The sequence below is a fragment of the Botryllus schlosseri genome, chromosome 7, assembly GCF_051294905.1.
Source record: "Botryllus schlosseri isolate E-star chromosome 7, Bs_hap1, whole genome shotgun sequence".
Lineage (NCBI taxonomy): Eukaryota > Metazoa > Chordata > Ascidiacea > Stolidobranchia > Styelidae > Botryllus > Botryllus schlosseri.
In genome coordinates this window covers 13,602,389-13,622,859 of record NC_137242.1, presented here as the reverse complement: position 1 = coordinate 13,622,859, position 20,471 = coordinate 13,602,389, and the positions used below count along the sequence as shown (strand labels likewise).

At 43.4% G+C, this 20,471-nt stretch overlaps 1 protein-coding gene across 1 annotated transcript; it reads right to left on the bottom strand.

The window, feature by feature from the left end:
• Positions 1-4,348: 4,348 nt before the first annotated feature.
• LOC145442731 (uncharacterized) lies at positions 4,349-19,087 on the bottom strand. The gene is made up of 2 exons (XM_080320715.1): positions 19,000-19,087; positions 4,349-8,347 (listed from the first exon to the last, which is right to left on the bottom strand). The coding sequence occupies exons 1-2, from the start codon at positions 19,056-19,058 to the stop codon at positions 5,077-5,079; spliced, it is 3,330 nt and encodes a 1,109-aa protein (XP_080176841.1). The 5' UTR covers positions 19,059-19,087; the 3' UTR covers positions 4,349-5,076.
• Positions 19,088-20,471: the final 1,384 nt, after the last annotated feature.

Below are 20,471 nucleotides of genomic sequence, written 5' to 3'. Positions count from 1 at the left end.
TCAACAAATTGATAAGAATATTGATGCTCTATATTCTCATGCAGAATCTACGATTTTAGATATATTGGTTATATATATTAGATATATATTGGTTATTTACGCAGTGGAAGCAGAGGTGGTCAGTAACGAAGTACTTCTACTTTTTCGAAGTACTTACGTCGTTTTCCTCTTCTTCTGGTACTTACTCAAGTAGATCCTTTTTTCGCTACTTCTACTTCTACTTCGTATTATTTTGTAAATTTACTTTTCGCTATTTTCAGTTTGTCAAGTAGAAGTAGTTTTATCCCCAATAACAAAGATAGCTCAATGAATTTCGGGGCTGATTTCACGTAGCACTAACATTTAATTTTCATAAAGTCATGTAATAGGCTACCCATAATTTTCGTTGCGCTTCGCGCACAGTAGATATGGAGTGGAAAATATCTTTGAAGGAAAGTATCGCTGAATATAATTTAGACACCGGGTTGCGTGGTTCCGTTGACACCGCATTGTCGCCTATACCAAATATTTCATCACAGTAAGTATGGCCCCCATACCGTTTGAAACTACCGTTTCGCAATCTAGCAATTACTTATCATATCTAGAAGCCCACGACGTGACCTAATCTGGAAAAGTGAACTTTGACTTTTTTAACGTTAGACCTGTTCTAGCAGACCACCGTTGAAACTTTCTGGACAAAAGACGTGAAATATATTTTCCGCTTTTTAGAAGTAGCCTAGTATTTGTATTTTTCTTTCAATAGTTTCAGTACTTTTGTCTGGAGAACATACATGTTGAAGTATAAAAGCAAGTGTAGTTATGCTAGGCTTACCATACGTCCTCTTTTAAGAGGATTTGTCCTCTTTTTTGACTTTTTTGAAAGTGTCCTCGGAGGACGCCGTTTTGTCCTCTTTTTTGAGATTTTGTCCTCTTTTTTGAAAATTTAGGTCAGATATAGAGGAAATTGCGAGTGATATGCCGTAAATTAGCGCAGAAGTGAAGCTCCGGCGGGTATTTCGGAGGAAAAGCGGTGATTTCAGCTCTGAGCGAAATGAAGACCTTTTTTTTTTTTTTCTAGTCATCCACCTGGCAATGTAGAGTAAAAAACGTTATTTTGAGATCTGAGCGGAAGTGAAGACCTTTTTTTTTTTAGTCAACCGACCGCAAAATGGGAAAAATTCACCGGTTTTTGAGAATTCTACTCCGGTTTTGTATCTTGCAAATTTCTGAAAAAGTGTCCTCTTTTTGCATTTTCAAAATATGGTAAGCCTAAGTTATGCCTCATATTTTTCAAAAATAAAGCTATTCAATATATGACATTTTTACGGTCTGCCATATTCTTACTTAACGTATACTAATCGCCCAAAGTGTTAAAGCCGTATCCGACACAACTTCTCCGTATTGCTCTTCGACTGAACTAGGGGCCTTATAATATGGGGGAGGGCGCCATGCGATGATATTCCCGAAATGGGATGTTCGAGTAAGCAAAGGATTAGTATCGCATTTCCATATCAATACTATCATTTACATACCATGATGTGGGAGTAGACTGCTTATTCTGTCAAAAAGTGACACCTCCTGGGATGCATCAACATGAATCCAAGCTCTCTGCACCTTTCGCATAGGTCCATTTGCAGCTTTTGACAGTCCATGCGAACGAATTACGATCGTTTTCACAACTAGTTACTTACTTGAGTAGATTTAAAGTCATTCAATTCTACTTCTACTTCAAGTAGTTTTAGGTGGCTTATGTAAGAAATACTTCTGCTCGTACTTGAGTAGATTTTTTCGTCGCTACTTCTACTTGAGTAGCTTTCTTGATGACTTTGACCACGTCTGAGTGGAAGTTACGATAAGCGAAATGCAATTGTAACGCGACAGCGGTCGAATATCATTCATTTTTATGATATTTAAATCGGAATAATTGATCAATAATATTATTTTCATTCATATGCGCGGGGCGAAACTTTGTTGTCTTCAAATAGATGTCGACCGGGATGGGTGAGTCATGAATCACAACTTGAGATATGATTAACATACACAGTGAGCAATTTTATGTGGTATGCAATCAATTTGACAAACCGAAAGTAGGATTATAGCCATGGTTCTGGCAAAACTGGCAAAGTATGGAAAAAACGTTCCATACCATACTTGGGAAATTTCCATACCATATTTGCACTCCTCCATATTCCATACCGAAATTTCGTTCCATACCATACCATGCCCTGCCTGAAACAATGGTAAAACTTTTTGCATTTAGTGGTCGGTCGACTAAAAAAAAGGTCCCTTTTCGGCTCAGCCCCGAAATAGCCGCCGGAGCGTTACTTGAGTGCTGATTTACTGTATCTCAGTCGAATTTTGCCCTATATTTAACCAAAATTCTCGAAAAAGAGGAGTTGGGGGTCTTCCGAGGACACTTTCAAAAAAGAGGACGTATGGTAACCGTACATGTTACACCCACTTTTTATAACTCTGTTTGGTGATATCTAATACTTCGCAATCATAATTTTGCTCACCTTTAGCAGTTTCTGGTCGCATTTTCAAGTACAAGTACCAATAGACGAAATCCCGTTAGCATGGTTACTTTACTATTCTTCAAAACGACAGTGAAATATCAGTCTTGGCCGTCGGAGTCTCGAGTCATGTGCAATGACTCGACTCATCAGAAAATCGTGAGTCGAGTCATTACAACCCTGGTACTACATCATTACTTCCGCTTCCTATTGAATTGAAAGCCTCCAAATCCTATACTGTGCTAATATTATTAGCCTACTCCTAACCCCAATATTCCAGTAACAGTAACGCAGGAATTCTTATCCATACCCCAACGTCATCGTCAAAATAATTTTCTTGCTGATGAATTTACCTGTCTCAAATTACTGGTTACTGTTGCAACAAGCCTGAATATCAAATTTGTGCACATCGTCATAGGATAAGATCTCTTATTGAGAGAAAACTGAGCCTGTATACATGAGAAATATATATTTAGGCATTACAAAATTTCGTCTGGAGCTCAAAAAATGATTTCGATTCATATGTTGATTGAAAAACACTACGCTAAGATGTGGTAAGTAGCAAAGTGCGAATGAAATTGACCACATGACAATAATTTTAGATAGAAAATAAACGTGATAAGCAGTAGATAAAAGGGAAATACAGACGATAATAAAGTTCATATGAAAAAGGCTTAAATTTCAATAATACAATACTTCTAACACAGCCGAAGTATCAAGTTATAGAAAAGCAATGTCGCTGATTTTATTGTCATAGTACTGATTAGTACTTCACTCATGGTCAGTGATTAGTAATCACTCATTACTGTAAGTAGTCATATGAAAAAATAGGAACAGCAATCAACGAAAATAAGCGAGAAATTGATAAAATATGGCCAATGTGAAACATATCAAACAATTCAGCAGGCGTTACAGGTACAATACTGAAGAAGCTGCAGTGGTTCCCAACCTTTTTCGACTCATCGCCCCCCTATCAAGCTCGACACAAATTTTCGCCCCCCATAATTACGGATCCGAAAAGCGAGACAAGTCAACTGGAAATTTATTCACCAAAATCTGATCGCTGGTGAATTGACTAAAAAAGAAAGGTAATTTTTTCGAGTAGGTGCTCGGAAAACCGGTTTCCGCGTCTACTTTCCGATGAGTTGGCCATTATTTTAGTCTAGTTTTGCTTCATATGCAGAATAAGCCGTCTTCACGCGCATTTTTCGGCTGTGTTAATTAAATATATCTCACTGGACTCCCTAACATTTTCACCCCCTTGTTTCCTAAAATCGCACACTGGGGGGGGGGGGCGATATTGCCCACATTGGGAACCACTGAGCTAGAGGAGTCGTAAGATGTATCAATAGGCAACTATAACGCGTGTGAATATGAAAGAGTTATCAAAAAATATGGAAGTAAATCTAAACATTTAATTGCTCACAGGAACCAACATTGCTATTCATATCCAAATCGAAATAAGATTATTTGTTAGGCTACTGCCCAGTGTGCCCATTCTAGGTGCCAGAACTCGTTTCATAGATTGTTTCAGCGCATATAGCTCGTACCAACGAAAAGTGACTGTTTTAGTGGCCATTCCGCAGCATTCAGATAACAGGGGAGATACCAACTTAAAGACGTAGCCGCGATTCAGGTGTTGCGAATCACTGGATTTTTTGGACAGTCCAATGGACACAATCAAGTGCGGTCATAACAGGGTTGTAACCAAGTCACAAGGCTCCGAGTCACAAGTCAATCTCACTTTTAGATTTTTGACTCGAGTCAAGTCGAGTCATTTTCAATTCCCACCGGGTCAAGTCCGAGTCCAAGTCAGCGAACAGAGGATCGAGACCGAGTCATGGTAAATGACTCGAGTCCGAGTCCAAGTCATTGTTTTGACTGCTCAGTTTCCAGTTAAAGTCTTCCTAAACCCACTTTTTAAACTCTGTTTGGTTTGATAATGGTTCGCATTTATAATATATCAATTTTCCTCACTTTTAGCAGTTTCTGGTCGCATTTTCAAGCACCAGTACCAACAAACGAAATCCCAATAGTGTGTTGGCTTCGAAATTACAATGAAATGTCGGTCTTGGCCGTCTGAATCTCGAGTCAATGACTTGCTTCGAGTCATGCGCAATGACTCGAGTACAAGTCGAGTCAATACACAGATTGACTCGAGTCGAGTCGAGTCATTTCCGTATTTTGAGAAAATGACTCGAGTCGAGTCGAGTCATCCGAAAATCGTGACTCGAGTCTGACTCGAGTCGAGTCATGACTCGAGTCATTACAACCCTGGGTCATAAGCAGACAAAAATTACGAACTTTGGTACTGCTTGATCTGTGAAGAACAATAAGAATTCATGAAATAGGTAGCATCGTTTAAAATTCTTAACCCTCGACAAGGGCGTGTAGTTTTGAGCAAACGCGTCAGTCATGCCTCTCCGTCATAGTATAATGAGAAATTTTGGATAGTGTCCAGCGACGAGAAATCGACTTGGCACTCCGCCAGTTTGAATGTTTTCTAATGGTGAACGCCTTCCAAGTATCAAATTAACTTCAGTCTTGGTACTGGCATTGGCATAGTAAAAACGGATTAATCCGGCTACAGAAATTCAAATAAATGTATCGCAAGCTCTCTAACACCAGCAAGCACAGCATTGTAGATGTGTCGATAATTCTGGTAAATTGATGTTTGATCGGCTAATTGTATGAGAATATCTGATAAAACCTCTGACGCCGGAGCGGGATCAACCTCTTGCTCCAGTGAATGCCTGAATGCTGTCAAGAGTTCAGCTATTTCTTCATTGCAAACATCAGCTTGCATTTGATCAGAAACATTTTCGCGACTTCCAGGATATTGACATTCATCCCATTGTCGAAAGCTCAGCATTTTGCCGTCATCATTTTGAAAAATGACTTCATCGAGATCAAGAATGAAGTAGAAGTTATCTCTGATTTTTTTCTTGGACCCTATGCAATTACGACAATCTTCAGTGCAGAGAAGTTCACTTTCAATTTGATTGGCTGATCTTGAAACACAACATACAATGTTCCCGAAATTCTCATCGACCACGTGCCTAACATTATTTATACGGTGAATCTTGCATGCTTGTGTAAGATATCCATGGCACAAGCGACACAAGATCTTCCATCCTGTTGCTACATTTTGGTGCAACAATTCTTTGCTGATTTGGTTCATCATTTTTCTGCGTTGTTTGGTGCGAATATCTTCAACTCTTGAGATGCGTGATTGCGTCGAAAGATTAGTCAAGTCGCGGATTGCAAATTTTGCCAAGAATTCGCATAGATGTCTTGTTTTCAAATTAGGTTCACGTGAAAGAAGATATTTAATTTGAGCATGCTTAACCCCTCTCTGCCATCCATACACAGCGATAGTCCCAGTAACCTCGTACAGTACGATAAGATCGTAATGAGACACATTCAAGCCTTCTTCCGGATTGACGGCAATGTCAATCCTAAACTTTGCTTCGTGTTCGTCATCGTCAGTATTTAAAAAATATGAATTAGTGTTCTGTCGCCCAAGTTTTGCAACATGCCGGTTGGATTCGGATAGTACCCAGTTTTTCTGTAATTCATCATAAATTTCCCGACATATCAAACTATTCTCAACTATAATAAGGCAGCGCCGATCCCTTGAATTATCATTAGTGAATTGCATGTCCAAGATTTCATAGAGTTTTTTCATTAATACAACTTCTGTGCGTGAAATTTGCTTCAATGCCACACACACGTCAGGTGCAAATTCATTAATTTTTTCTAAGATTTGCAATGGTATGGGAATTACGTTTTTCAAGTTGAGCAAGTCGTGAGAAATTTCCAATGAACGTACAATTGTGGTGACCTCGTCTGTCATTGACCCGCATGTGGCCTCAGAGTTGGCTACGTCATATATCCATCCTTTATATTTTACCAATGCTGTCTGATCAGGAGGTGGTTGAACCTGCGAATTACTTTGACCAAAAATACCTCTTTCTTTCAATTTCGTCTCTAACACATGTATGGTTTCAAGTAATTTGGTGGTTAGTTCATCTGTGACACTATCAACTATAGTCAAATTGTTTTCAGTGATCATTTCAGGTAATGACAGGCTAGGATGAGTAGAAACGGAGGTAGCATTGAGCGAAGCCATGAGTTCCAACAAATTAGCTGTAGTCATCTCAACCGTGCTACTACCTAAATCACGACAACTTGTAAATCCTACAAGCTGGATTGACTGAGACAGCGGATTTGTGATTAGAAATCTGAGCATTGCATCCAGTATGGATTTATATGAATGTTGAATCATTTCATCCATTGTGTTATAGCATTCATCAAAAACCATCATTGATATATCATGGAAAGACAAATATGGGCTCTCCTTGGTCAATGCATGTACAAGTATTTCAGGAGTTAGTACAACAACCTTCATCTTCTTTATCACAAGACCGATTGGCAAATCTGAGACAAAATCATTTGTCAATGATACTATATCATAGACAGGCTTTATTTCTTTACACAGCTGTTGCCGCAAAATCCGAGATTGTTTTCGAGCTGTGGCATCATCAAGTACCAATGATATAATCGATCTGGATTCAGGCTGTTGTAAATGACTTATAATTATCTTCCAACATAAATCTGCCGTTTCAGAGTCCGAGGTAGTAATAATTAGTGAATTCTTACCATTGATTGCTTGTAGTGCCAGATTTGTTGGAAGACTCTCATAAGTGAATTCAATATTGAGACCAACATCGGGAATTTGTCCATCAACAATATCTGATTGGTTTACGATGTCATTCATTCCTATTGCAGCGCTAGTGCTCGGTATTTCATTGGTACTCACTTCCTTTGCACTGCATCCATAGTACAGCTTTTGAAATCTTGCATCGTCAAAACTTCGCATAAATTCGTACAAAAATGATATAAGTTTAGGAAATCGGTTACTGAAAAATGCCAGAAATTTTGACGGTGGATCCCCTATCTGATCACGAAACTCCTCTCTGCCACGTGCAAAATGTCCCCTCCAATTCCTAATTTGACGTATCAGAGCCTGTAACGACTTGATATCCTTTTCACCCCTTCTTTCAAGAGCTTCTTTTACTGCCGGTTTACCTTCAATTATTGCATGCTTCCAGTTATCGCAAAAAACTTCGGTCTTGCGTTCTTCAAGGGTTTTTAATAAGGATTTTTGTTTTTGTCTGTCTTCCAACAATTCAGACACATCACATATAAAATCGAGCTTTTTTCCATCATTCCAGAAGATTAAGTGACTTCTTACCCTAGAAATGTCTGGCCTTACTGCGTAGTCTTTTGTCAGCATTGACAAAATAAGCTTCTCAGCTGCTTTAAATTGATCATGTAGACCAGACAAGTTAGGAACACAGTCACGCACTTTACTATTGACATCAGTCACGTCGTTACTAAATGGATGAGATCCTTTACAGCTCAAAACTATGTAGAAAATAACTCCAAGAGAAAATATATCGATTGCTTTTCGAATTTTCCCAGGTCCTGGTGATCCATCAGGCAGCGGTATCAATTCGGGGGCTATAAATCCTGATGAGCCCACCATATCAGCACTTGTGGACGTAATGCCATACTTCACATCTTTGCTAATTCCAAAGTCTGATATCTTTACCATCCATTTGCGTTCCCGATCGACATATTTGAACAGTATATTAGAAGGTTTCAAATCTCGATGAATGGTATACTGAGTTTTACCATCATGAAGATAATTTAGTCCTTCTGTTATTTGTTGGAGAACTTGTACACGTGTCAAACCTATTTTCTTGTTGACATCGGCTTCATCCACATACTGCCTCATGTTATACTGACAAAGCTCCATTGCAATGAAGAGCGTTGTTTCATTCCAATCTCTACACAATATTTGAATTATGTTGGGATGTCTAAATTTTCCCACAATATCCTTATAAATCTCAATAGTTTCCTCATCACAAAGCATGCCTTTTACAGCAACCGGAATGTTCTCAAATTTCCCTTCATAAACACAGGATGATCCTTTACTCATTATTGAACCAATTTTGATTTGTTGGCGCAAACCTACAGGTTTCCAATCTTCACCAGCATGCATGATCTACCAAAACCTATAAAAGCAGATATCGGGAAGATTAGGCCATGATGTTGACAGAATTATGCATTGTAGGCAACTGAAGGTTACAGCAACTCCAAAGCCAAAGGCACACTAAAAAAACTAGACGCAAAAGAACGAAACAACAGATTTAAAAGGCATACCATTGTGCAGCTTAAAATAATCTATCAAAGAGCAACAAATTTTGTGAACCGTCCATTACCAAATGCAGTTTTTTATATGAAATATAATAAAGACAAATCTTCTCAAGCGAGCGAGATAGGTTATGCGTCCGGCTTCTCGAGCGGTAGGTCGTGGGTTCGTTCCCTGGCCGGGTCATACCAAAGACTCGAAAATTGGTATCCGCAGCTATCCTGCTAGGCGCTCAGCAATCACGGATAGCATGGAGGAGAAAAAAAAACGGGGGCGCAGACTAGATGACCTCATGGGGCCGTATTGCAACTCCGTCGTCTAAGCATCTTGATGGTGCAGGCGAAAAAGAATATCATATCTCTCTCTCTCTCTCTCCGACAACGCCTCAATGTTTTCCTTATTTTTTGGCCAATTCATCCTCCTTTCCATCTTCTACAACTATAGGCTAATGGAAAGGGTAAACCGAAAATCGGTGGCACTTCTTCGATGGCAGTCAGAGATCGAAAAGTGTTCACCATGATCACCAATGAATGTTTAACATAACACGAACAAAAATTTATAAACGTCAAAATAAATAGTTTTGTGATTTCGGAGAGACTGATATTAGGGTTGGGGGAAAGGGAGATGGGAAGTGGGTTAGGGTAAAGTATCCCAAGATTAGGGTTGGGGGATGTTAGCGAAGGGGGATATTTGGGTTGGGGTAAAGGGGGATTTGAGGTGGGTTAGGGTATCCCAAGATCAGGGTTGGGGAAGGGGGATATTAGGGTTGGGGATTGGAGGTGGGTTAGGGCCAAAGTTGGGGTTAGGGTATCCCAAGATTAGGGTTGAGAGAGGCGGGGTATTAAGGTTGGGAGTTAGGGGGATTGGAGGTGGGTTAGGGTCAAAGTTGGGTAGGGATTCCCAAGATTAGGGTTGGGGAAAGGGGTATATTAGGGCTGTGGGAGAGGGGATCAGCATTCGAGAGTCCAATCTGAGTGATGACCTTTTTTTAGTCAAAACAACAATCAACTGTTTCCAATTTCGGTGAACTGACTGTTATGCATTTTGAAAGTGTCCCCCTTTCCGATTCCAAAATATGGTAGCCCTACACTACAACCATGGTCGTTTACTGCAGTGAGGTAAACAACTGGCAACCTGCCGCGGCCCTGTGGATATACGCAGTTCATGCAGGTATCACACAGGTATCACGCAGGCATCACTCTGCATCTGGTCTGGGTATCTCAGGTATCATGTCTGGAGTGTATTTGGGGTGTGTTCAAGTTTGTCTAATAATCAGGTATCACGAAGGTGTCACTCAGGTATTATGTTTGGGTGTGTCTGCGGTGTGTTCACGCTAGGTATCATGTCTTGAGTTTATTTGGCGCCGATTTTTACCGGTAGTGGTTGCTTCACACATTTGGAACGCAGATCCCGATCGGCGAAAGTTCATCTGTGATCCTTGATGAAGGAGCGAAAAGGAAGCTAATGTGAAGAACGGGATTTCGTATCTCAATTTCCAAATACATCAAGTTAAACGCTTGTCCATTAATTAACGAAATAACACCTCAATGTCGTCATAGTCAATTCATGGTCTACTTTGGATGTACGTCACAAAGATGCTACTTTTTTCGGACAGATAATATGGAGTTTGCACAGCTGTTCTCAGATTAGTTGATAACAATATTTATGTAGTGGAATAATTAGCTACTATATAATTTATTTGCTGTTCACCAATATAATTGTGGGGCGAGACAGCGCAGTGGTATAACTGCGGATTCAATACCAATGGGTGCGGGTTTGAGTCCGTCCAAGGTCGACTTCAGAATTTCGATACGTAAGTGTTGGAGGTTCACCTGCGCGATACCTGATTACTAAACAAACTTGAACACACCCCGAAAACACTCCAGATTTGATACCTGAGCACCAGATCAACATGGGAGAGTGATACCTGCGTGATCTGCGTGAACTTCGTATATCCACAGGGCCACTACAGGGTTGGTTCGATTGGTTTGAAATAAGGACAAATATGTTAGAAATGAGGTGAGTCTCATGTCAGAAATGAGGATAGTCATGTCAGAAATGAGGATAGTCATGTCAGAAATAAGGATAGTCGCTATATTCACTATAAAGTCAGTTACAGTACCAGGCACGACTTTCTAGTGCTGCTAACCCAGTCCGAACACATCCCAGACATGATGTCCAAACACGCCCCAGACACGATGTCCGGGTATCAACACAGGCCGAACACGCCCAAGACACCATGTCCGAATGGCAACACAGGCCGAAAACACCCCAGACATGATGTCTGAACACGCCCCAGATACGATGTCCGGGTATCAACACGGGCCGAACACGCCCAAAAGACACCATGTCCGAATGGCAACACGGACCGAACACGCCCCAGACACGATGTCCGAGTGTCAACTCAGATCCGAAAACAACCCAGACACCATGCTTGAATGGCCGAACATGTCCCAGACACGATGTCCGATTGGCAGCACAGGCCGAACACAACACAGACATGATGTCCAAACACGCCCCAGACACGATGTCCGGGTATCAACACAGGCCGAACACGCCCAAGACACCATGTCCGAATGGCAACACAGGCCGAAAACACCCCAGACATGATGTCTGAACACGCCCCAGATACGATGTCCGGGTATCAACACGGGCCGAACACGCCCAAAAGACACCATGTCCGAATGGCAACACGGACCGAACACGCCCCAGACACGATGTCCGAGTGTCAACTCAGATCCGAAAACAACCCAGACACCATGCTTGAATGGCCGAACATGTCCCAGACACGATGTCCGATTGGCAGCACAGACCGAACACACCACAGACATGATGTCCAAACACGCCCCAGATACGATGTCCGGGTATCAACACAGGCCGAACACGCCCTAGACATCATGTGTGAATGGCAGTACAGGCCGAACACCCCCCCCCCCCCAGACATGATGTCCGAACACGCCCCAGATACGATGCCCGGGTATCAACACAGGCCGAACACGCCCAAGACACCATGTCCGAATGGCAACACAGGCCGATAACACCCCAGACATGATGTCCAAATACGCCCCAGATACGAAGTCCGGGTATCAACACGGGCCGAACACGCCCAAGACACCATGTCCGAATGGCAACACAGGCCGAACACACCCCAGACACGATGTCCAAGTATCAACACAGGCCGAACACGCCCAAGACACCATGTCCGAATGGCAACACGGACCGAACACGCCCGAGACACGATGTCCGAGTGTCAACGTCAACTCAGATCCGAAAACAACCCAGACACCATGCTTGAATGGCCGAGCATGCCCCAGACACGATGTCCGATTGGCAGCACAGGCCGAACACAACCCATACATGGTGTCGGAACGCCCCAGACACGATGTGCTATTGGCAACACAGTCCCAACACCCCCCAGACACGATGGTAATAAGGTTGGTCGTGTTTGAAATAAGGTCAGTCTAGTGTTTGAAATAAGGATAGTCATGTTAGAAATAAGGATAGCCATGTTTGATATAGGGATAGTCATGTTTGAAATAAGGATAGTCTCATGTTTGGAATGAGGATAGTCATGTCAGAAATGAGGATAGTCATGTCAGAAATAAGGATAGTCGCTATATTCACTATAAAGTCAGTTACAGTACCAGGCACGACTTTCTAGTGCTGCTAACCCAGTCCGAACACATCCCAGACATGATGTCCGAACACGCCCCAGATACGATGTCCGGGTATCAATACAGGCCGAACACGCCCGAGACATCATGTCCGAATGGCATCACAGGCCGAACACACCCCAGACATAATGTGTGAATGGCATCATAGGCCGACCACATCCCAGACATGATGTCCGAAGTCGCCGCAGACACAATGTCCGAACACAGCCGAGACACCATGTTTGAATGGCCGAACATGCCCCAGACACGATGTCCGATTGGCAGCACAGGCCGAACACACCCCAGACATGATGTCCGAACTCGCCGCAGACACGATGTCTGAGTGTCAACTCAGGCCGACACGCCCCAGATATAATGTCTGAATGGCATCATAGGCCGAACACGCCCCAATAACTTCGCTATCTCGTGTCGCAAATTTATAAGGTTGAACTTACTTAATACAGCCATAATGCACATTTTACCTCATTTTGACGTGTCGCAAGCAATAAAGCACAAGTATGTTTTGGAATGTAATCAAATGTATTGCAAACAAGAATATTCATGAATGCTAGCTAGGAGAAATCTCAAGATCATGCGTTGTCATGCAAATATTTGTGTAGTCCAGTGGTTCCCAACGTGGGCGATATCGCCCCCCGGGGGGCGATTTGTCGGTCCAGGGGGGCGAAAATAGCCAAGGGGGCGATAGGGGGGCGAAAACGGACGAAGGGGGCGATAGGGGGCGATGGCGCGTTGAAATGGCTATATTGGCGTCCATGACCGTAACTGCCACACCCAAACCCCAATTGGGATGGGGGCCCGAGATCGAAGGAGGCCCACAATTCTTTCGTGAATTAACAATAATTATTGTGGAAATTTAGGCAACTTTTTCAAAAAAATTCCGCGCTGCGCGCCTTTTCTTGGTCTCATATTTCTTACTTATTGGATACCCTTCCTCCAAGAAATAATATGCATGAGTTATATAAATGGGCATCTCGGCATCAGTCACACCATGTCGCACCAAGAGATATGTATAGTCTCAGGCCATGTAACATGCGACTCCGAGAAGTGGGCCAGAACGCGAAAACCTTAGGGAAAAGGCCTGCCTTTATGCTGACCGACTTCGATATATATACGATAGACATATATATTTAATTGTATATATGCGCCTAAATGGCTGGCGCCAAATGTTCCTGTCCTGGCAATCAGAACCCCACAAAATTATGGCATCTCGCAGAGAAAAATTAATTGCCTGCGCAGGCATACCAATTTCAACTCGTGTGAATCTTTTAGTTTAGTACGTATGGGCGATTTGAATATCTTTTGGCATAGCAGACAGGCCACAAAATGTCATTAGGTAACGAAGTCATTATACCCACGGGTTCGCCCGAATATGTTAAATTATTATTTACGGGCCCTACATTTTCCAAGACACCTAACTCAGCTTTACCGGTAAATCTGAATACATGAGCAGAGAGAGGATAAGAAATTGATAGAAATATATATGCAATTCCCGATCATATTGACCGATTCAATCATACCGATGGAAATTTTTCGCGCTTCGCACGAATTAAGCCGACTAACTAATGAGTCCAACAATTTGTGCTGAGAAGTAGCGGTGAAGAGGTATCGGGGGAGTTGGGTATGAGGGGTGCAGAAGTTTGCTTTATCGCCCTATGGAGGGGGGGTCAAGACCAACGTATTGGGGGCTGACGAAGTGCTGTTATGGTCCTTTTGGAATCAAGTAGGAGAAATCACCTTTTTTGTTACTCAGCTCACCAAAATTTAGCTGGGAAAGTGAAATTTCGCGGTCGAGCCGAAAAGTTGACCTTTTTTCTTAGTCAACTCGCCGGTGATTTCAGTCTGTATGCCCATTCTTCGGTTCCCCATATTTGGGGGGCGATGATCGGCGTGGAGTTTGAAAAGGGGGCGATGAGCCAAAAAAGGTTGGGAACCACTGGTGTAGTCTGTAGGAGTCGACACCATGCGAGTGCGTTCAACGCTTCCATTTGAAGTATTTCATCAAATTCAGCTCCATCTTCCTCGTCTGAATTGATAGATTGTGAAGGCAGAGGCAGGCTATTGTCACAATTATATTCTGAGGTTCTTCCTTGAATATAGGCAATGCGCGAGATATTTTTTCAACACCCAAAGCACTGTGCTCTATGCCAGAAAGGGTAACATTATGTATGAAAACAATAGTGACATTTTTCGGTCAATGTTCTTGGCCATAATAGTGGCGTGAATAAGTAAGTCCTCAGTGGATAGTCAGCATCTCCAAAAGCATAATCTTCATCATTTAATATTAATATGCCAAAATGCTGGACAGTTGTGTCTTCAAAAATCGGAATCACAGTCGCACTCTTTCTTCGAATACTTTGCGATAACGTACTGAACATCTGCCAGATACTTCCTCGGGGTTCTATTCTGATCACCCGTCCGTAAATTTCAACAACTATAGCAATTTCATATTCCTTCACTGCATCGCTTTACTATACAGCATCAGCAAGCAACTAAAAACAATAACTATCTGGCCACAACTATCCTGCGTTGTAAACCAGGGCTGTCAAACTCAAAATTACGTCGCGGGCCGGATTCAAACATTCGAAATGCTCGCGGGCCACCGGCTTTGCTTTTCACTTGAACATATTGTTACCAAGCTAGCAAGAATAAGTAGAGCAACACTTTGATCGCGAACAATGAAATTGACGATGATGATTGGTTGGTTCAATGCACTTATGAACCGCTGCTAAAACAGTCGCGGTAACGACGATACAAGTTCACTTATTTCTATGCTCCATTTACTTGAGTCGTAATATATCGTTAACCGTATGTATGCGTTGTGAGGATTGATGAATTCCAGAGATTCAACTGTAAACGCGGACTTTTGAATTTGTTGTATTTTATTTGTATTATTAAATCACGATTCAGGTTTCTCTACATTACGGGGACCTTTTGAGTCAGAAATGATACAGCACCGCGACCATGCACTGATATTTGTGTAAGAGTCGTATGAATTGATTTTATCATTGGATTAAAGCTGAAATCGCAGATACTTTGCTGTATAGTACCCCATTCACCAATGTATTGTTCGAAGCTGGTCCAGAATGATCATTATTCCACACAACAGTGGAACTAAAGTCCCAATTACACAGTGGATGCCGGGATCTGATCATCGTGTTTCGCGATGCGAATGGAGCAGCGGGCGATCAGAATAATATTCAGGACTTCTAGCCTATGATCTACGAGGGCTGTAACTGCCACACCGAAACCCCCAATTGGGGGGGGGGGATTATGGCTTTAGGGGAGCTCTCCCGTGGGAACATCTCGCAGAACCGTACATCCTGCCATAGGCAATTTCATCACTACCCTTTATACATACGATTCTTAGACGCATACGATTCTTAGATTCGTGACACCGATAACAAAATCAAGACATGAACGGACACCAAATCGCGCCAAGCGCGAAGAAAAATTTTAGGTTGCATACTTTTGCCCCAAAATACTCTAATATCTATTGATTTTACGAAAATTTTCAATAAATTTGGGGGGGGGGCAACCGCCCCTTTCGTCCCCCCTGGCTACGCCAGTGCGTCCAACATCCAACTTCGCATCGGCATTTGAAATTATAGACGTGTAACCAGGAGTCTTCGATATTTATATGTGTGAGCCCCAAATATTCCTGTCCTTGTCAAATAAACCCAGCGGCAAACACAGGCGACCCGCAATAAATGCAAGGGACATTAGTATCGGCCGAACTCATAAATTAACTTTGAATGAAACTACAATTTACCAATACCGATCTTGATCGAAAGCTATTTCGCAAATACAATTTTAAAGCTGGCAGGTCAACGGAACCACCAATAAATATAGCCGTCCAAGTCTGAAATCTGGAAATCGGCATTGTTCCGAATGATCGCTCGATAAAATTCCATTATCCTGGTCAATTATTCATTCGGACATCGTGTCTTAAGCGTATTCGGCCTGTGTTGATACTCGGACATCGTGTCTGGGGCCTGTTCGGTCCGTGTTGCCATTCGGACATGTTGTCTTGGGTGTGTTCGGCCTGTATTGATACTTGGACATCGTGCCTGGGGCGTGCTTGGACATCATGTCTGGGGTGTGTTCGGCCTGTGATGCCATTCGGACATGGTGTCTCGGGCGTGTTCGGCCTGTATTGATACCCGGACATCGTATCTGGGGCGTATTCGGACATCATGTCTGGGGTGTTATCGGCCTGTGTTGCCATTCGGACATGGTGTCTTGGGCGTGTTCGGCCTGTGTTGATACCCGATCATCGTATCTGGAGCGTGTTTGGACATCATGTCTGGGGTGTGTTCGGCCTGTGCTGCCAATCGGACATCGTGTCTGGGGCATGTTCGGCCATTCAAACATGGTGTCTCGGCTGTGTTCGGACATTGTGTCTGCGGCGACTTCGGACATCATGTCTGGGATGTGGTCGGCCTAATGCCATTCACACATTATGTCTGGGGTGTGTTCGGCCTGTGCTGCCATTCGGACATGGTGTCTTGGGTGTGTTCGGCCGTGTTGATACCCGGACATCGTATCTGGCGCGTGTTCGGACATCATGTGTGGGATGTGTTCGGACTGGGTTAGCACTAGAAAGTCGTGCCTGGTACTGTAACTGACTTTATAGTGAATATAGCGACTATCCTTATTTCTGACATGACTATCCTCATTTCTGACATGAGACTATCCTTATTTCAAACATGACTATCCCTATATCAAACATGGCTATCCTTATTTCTAACATGACTATCCTTATTTCAAACACTAGACTGACCTTATTTCAAACACGACCAACCTTATTAACATCGTGTCTGGGGGGTGTTGGGACTGTGTTGCCAATAGCACATCGTGTCTGGGGCGTTCCGACACCATGTATGGGTTGTGTTCGGCCTGTGCTGCCAATCGGACATCGTGTCTGGGGCATGCTCGGCCATTCAAGCATGGTGTCTGGGTTGTTTTCGGATCTGAGTTGACACTCGGACATCGTGTCTGGGGTGTGTTCGGCCTGTGTTGCCATTCGGACATGGTGTCTTGGGCGTGTTCGGCCCGTGTTGATACCCGGACTTCGTATCCGGGGCGTATTCGGACATCATGTCTGGGGTGTTATCGGCCTGTGTTGCCATTCGGACATGGTGTCTTGGGCGTGTTCGGCCTGTGTTGATACCCGATCATCGTATCTGGAGCGTGTTTGGACATCATGTCTGGGGTGTGTTCGGCCTGTGCTGCCAATCGGACATCGTGTCTGGGGCATGTTCGGCCATTCAAACATGGTGTCTCGGCTGTGTTCGGACATTGTGTCTGCGGCGACTTCGGACATCATGTCTGGGATGTGGTCGGCCTAATGCCATTCACACATTATGTCTGGGGTGTGTTCGGCCTGTGCTGCCATTCGGACATGGTGTCTTGGGTGTGTTCGGCCGTGTTGATACCCGGACAACGTATCTGGGGCGTGTTCGGACATCATGTCTGGGGGGGGGGTGTTCGGCCTGTACTGCCATTCAAACATGGTGTCTCGGCTGTGTTCGGACATTGTGTCTGCGGCGACTTTGGACATCATGTCTGGGATGTGGTCGGCCTATGATGCCATTCACACATTATGTCTGGGGTGTGTTCGGCCTGTGCTGCCATTCGGACATGGTGTCTTGGGTGTGTTCGGCCGGTTGATACCCGGACAACGTATCTGGGGCGTGTTCGGACATCATGTCTGGGGGGGGGGTGTTCGGCCTGTACTGCCATTCACACATGATGTCTAGGGCGTGTTCGGCCTGTGTTGATACCCGGACATCGTATCTGGGGCGTGTTTGGACATCATGTCTGTGGTGTGTTCGGCCTGTGCTGCCAATCGGACATCGTGTCTGGGGCATGTTCGGCCATTCAAGCATGGTGTCTGGGTTGTTTTCGGATCTGAGTTGACACTCGGACATCGTGTCTGGGGCGTGTTCGGTCCGTGTTGCCATTCGGACATGGTGTCTTTTGGGCGTGTTCGGCCCGTGTTGATACCCGGACATCGTATCTGGGGCGTGTTCAGACATCATGTCTGGGGTGTTTTCGGCCTGTGTTGCCATTCGGACATGGTGTCTTGGGCGTGTTCGGCCTGTGTTGATACCCGGACATCGTGTCTGGGGCGTGTTTGGACATCATGTCTGGGATGTGTTCGGACTGGGTTAGCAGCACTAGAAAGTCGTGCCTGGTACTGTAACTGACTTTATAGTGAATATAGCGACTATCCTTATTTCTGACATGACTATCCTCATTTCTGACATGACTATCCTCATTTCTGACATGAGACTCACCTCATTTCTAACATATTTGTCCTTATTTCAAACCAATCGAACCAACCTTCCTCCCTGCCGCAACAGTGAGAAACCCATTATTGCAATGACGAACACATGTTTCCGTGCACGACTTGCACGTGCAGTCGTGCATTCAACATTTTGATCTTACTAATTGAATAAGTCATTTCGGAACGGAAAATGATCTGACGAACATGATGAAACAAAAACAGATTTCAAGGAGAAAAACCCAGAATCTTAGGAGATGCTCGAAAATCCCAGATCCGGGTGGAAAACACTGAGCTATATAAACAAAGAAAACAAAGATTGCTGACCTGTGACCCTGTGACGCTTTGAAAACCCCGCCGAGGACAACGGAACGGAACACGGTCATCGGACCCAATGATATATATGTCTCTCGGAACTGGCACTAGTAATCGTATAAAATTCGAATAATCGTAGGCATTTATAAATTTTTATTTGCTCAAGACACATAATGCGATACACCAGAAACGATGTGATGTAGAACAGACAGGGGGTGCTGAAATATGGCACCACTTGCACAGGACCGTAACTGCCGCAGTCTAAACCCCCCAATTAGGGGGGTCGAGCTCGAAGACGGCCCAAAATTATTTCGTGAATTAGCATAAATTATGGAGTATTTTTTGAAAATTTATCCAAATTTTTCGCGGTAGAAGCGATTTCTTGATTATTGGGTACTCTTTCCCCAAGAAAAAAAGACGAAAGATTTATAGAAATTGACATCGGCGTTGGCCGATACCGCGACACGACGCACCAAGACATATAACGATTTTGGACATATAAATGCGACTCCAAGACGTGTACAGAACGATCGGAAGCGCGAAAACATTGGCCGAAAAGGACCGCCCTTACGCTGACCGAAAACTTCGTTATATATACAAAATACATATAGGTTTAATCGTCCATAGGCGCCTAAATGACTAGCGCCAAATACACATCCCTCAGTTCTACTGGTATATCTGATTACATGAGCAGAGAGAGGATAAAAATTGATAGCAATATATATGCCATTTCCGATGATACTGACTGATTCAATCAGGAATTCTCGCTTCGCGCGTCCACACTAGAATAGCTGGCTCACTAAACGGACACCCAATGTTGATGACCAGTTTCGGCACAGAGCAGATAGCCAAAGGGGGGTCTGGGGGGCGAAGATTGCGATTTAATGAAAAGATAGGCGGGTGCCGACCAGACATGGGGTGATTACTTCATGAATGTAATCGATTGCGATAACGATTACTTCTTAATGACGCGATTATGATTACGATTACGATTACAGCAAAATCAGGAAGTAGTCGATTACGATAAGGATTACATTGGAATAGTAATCACGATTACTCACGATTACATTTATTTTGCATCTTAGAAGCTATGCTGGAAGACAATATATGGATTGCGCCGAAAAGGCCTAATGAGATAACAGACTCCTTTTAAAAAAGATCCGTCATTCGCTTGTTACGTCATAATGTACCCATTGCCCATTTTTATAGAGGTCATTTTGTCGCGCCCAACGATTTGTATTCTTGTCAGGGCCATAACTGCCGCACCCCAAATTTCCCAATAGGGTGGAGAGCGAGATCGAAGGGGACTCAAAACGTATTTCGTAAACAAACCTAAATTATAGCGTATTTTCGAGAGATCTAATTACCTTGAAAATCCTGTCTAGATCAGTGATTCCCAACCGCGGCTCCCAGCTAGCCTACTTGCGGCTCCCATTGACGTTGGAAAATCCAACAAAAATAATAAAAAATCAATCTATAACAAA

Coding starts and splice junctions, on each gene's coding strand:
- LOC145442731 (XM_080320715.1), bottom strand. CDS start 19,058: ATGACCGTGTTCCGTTCCGTTGTCCTCGGCGGGGTTTTCAAAGCGTCA. Junction 8,348..18,999: donor AAAGCGTCACAGGGTCACAG/GTCAGCAATCTT, acceptor AATATTGTGTAG/AGATTGGAATGAAACAACGC.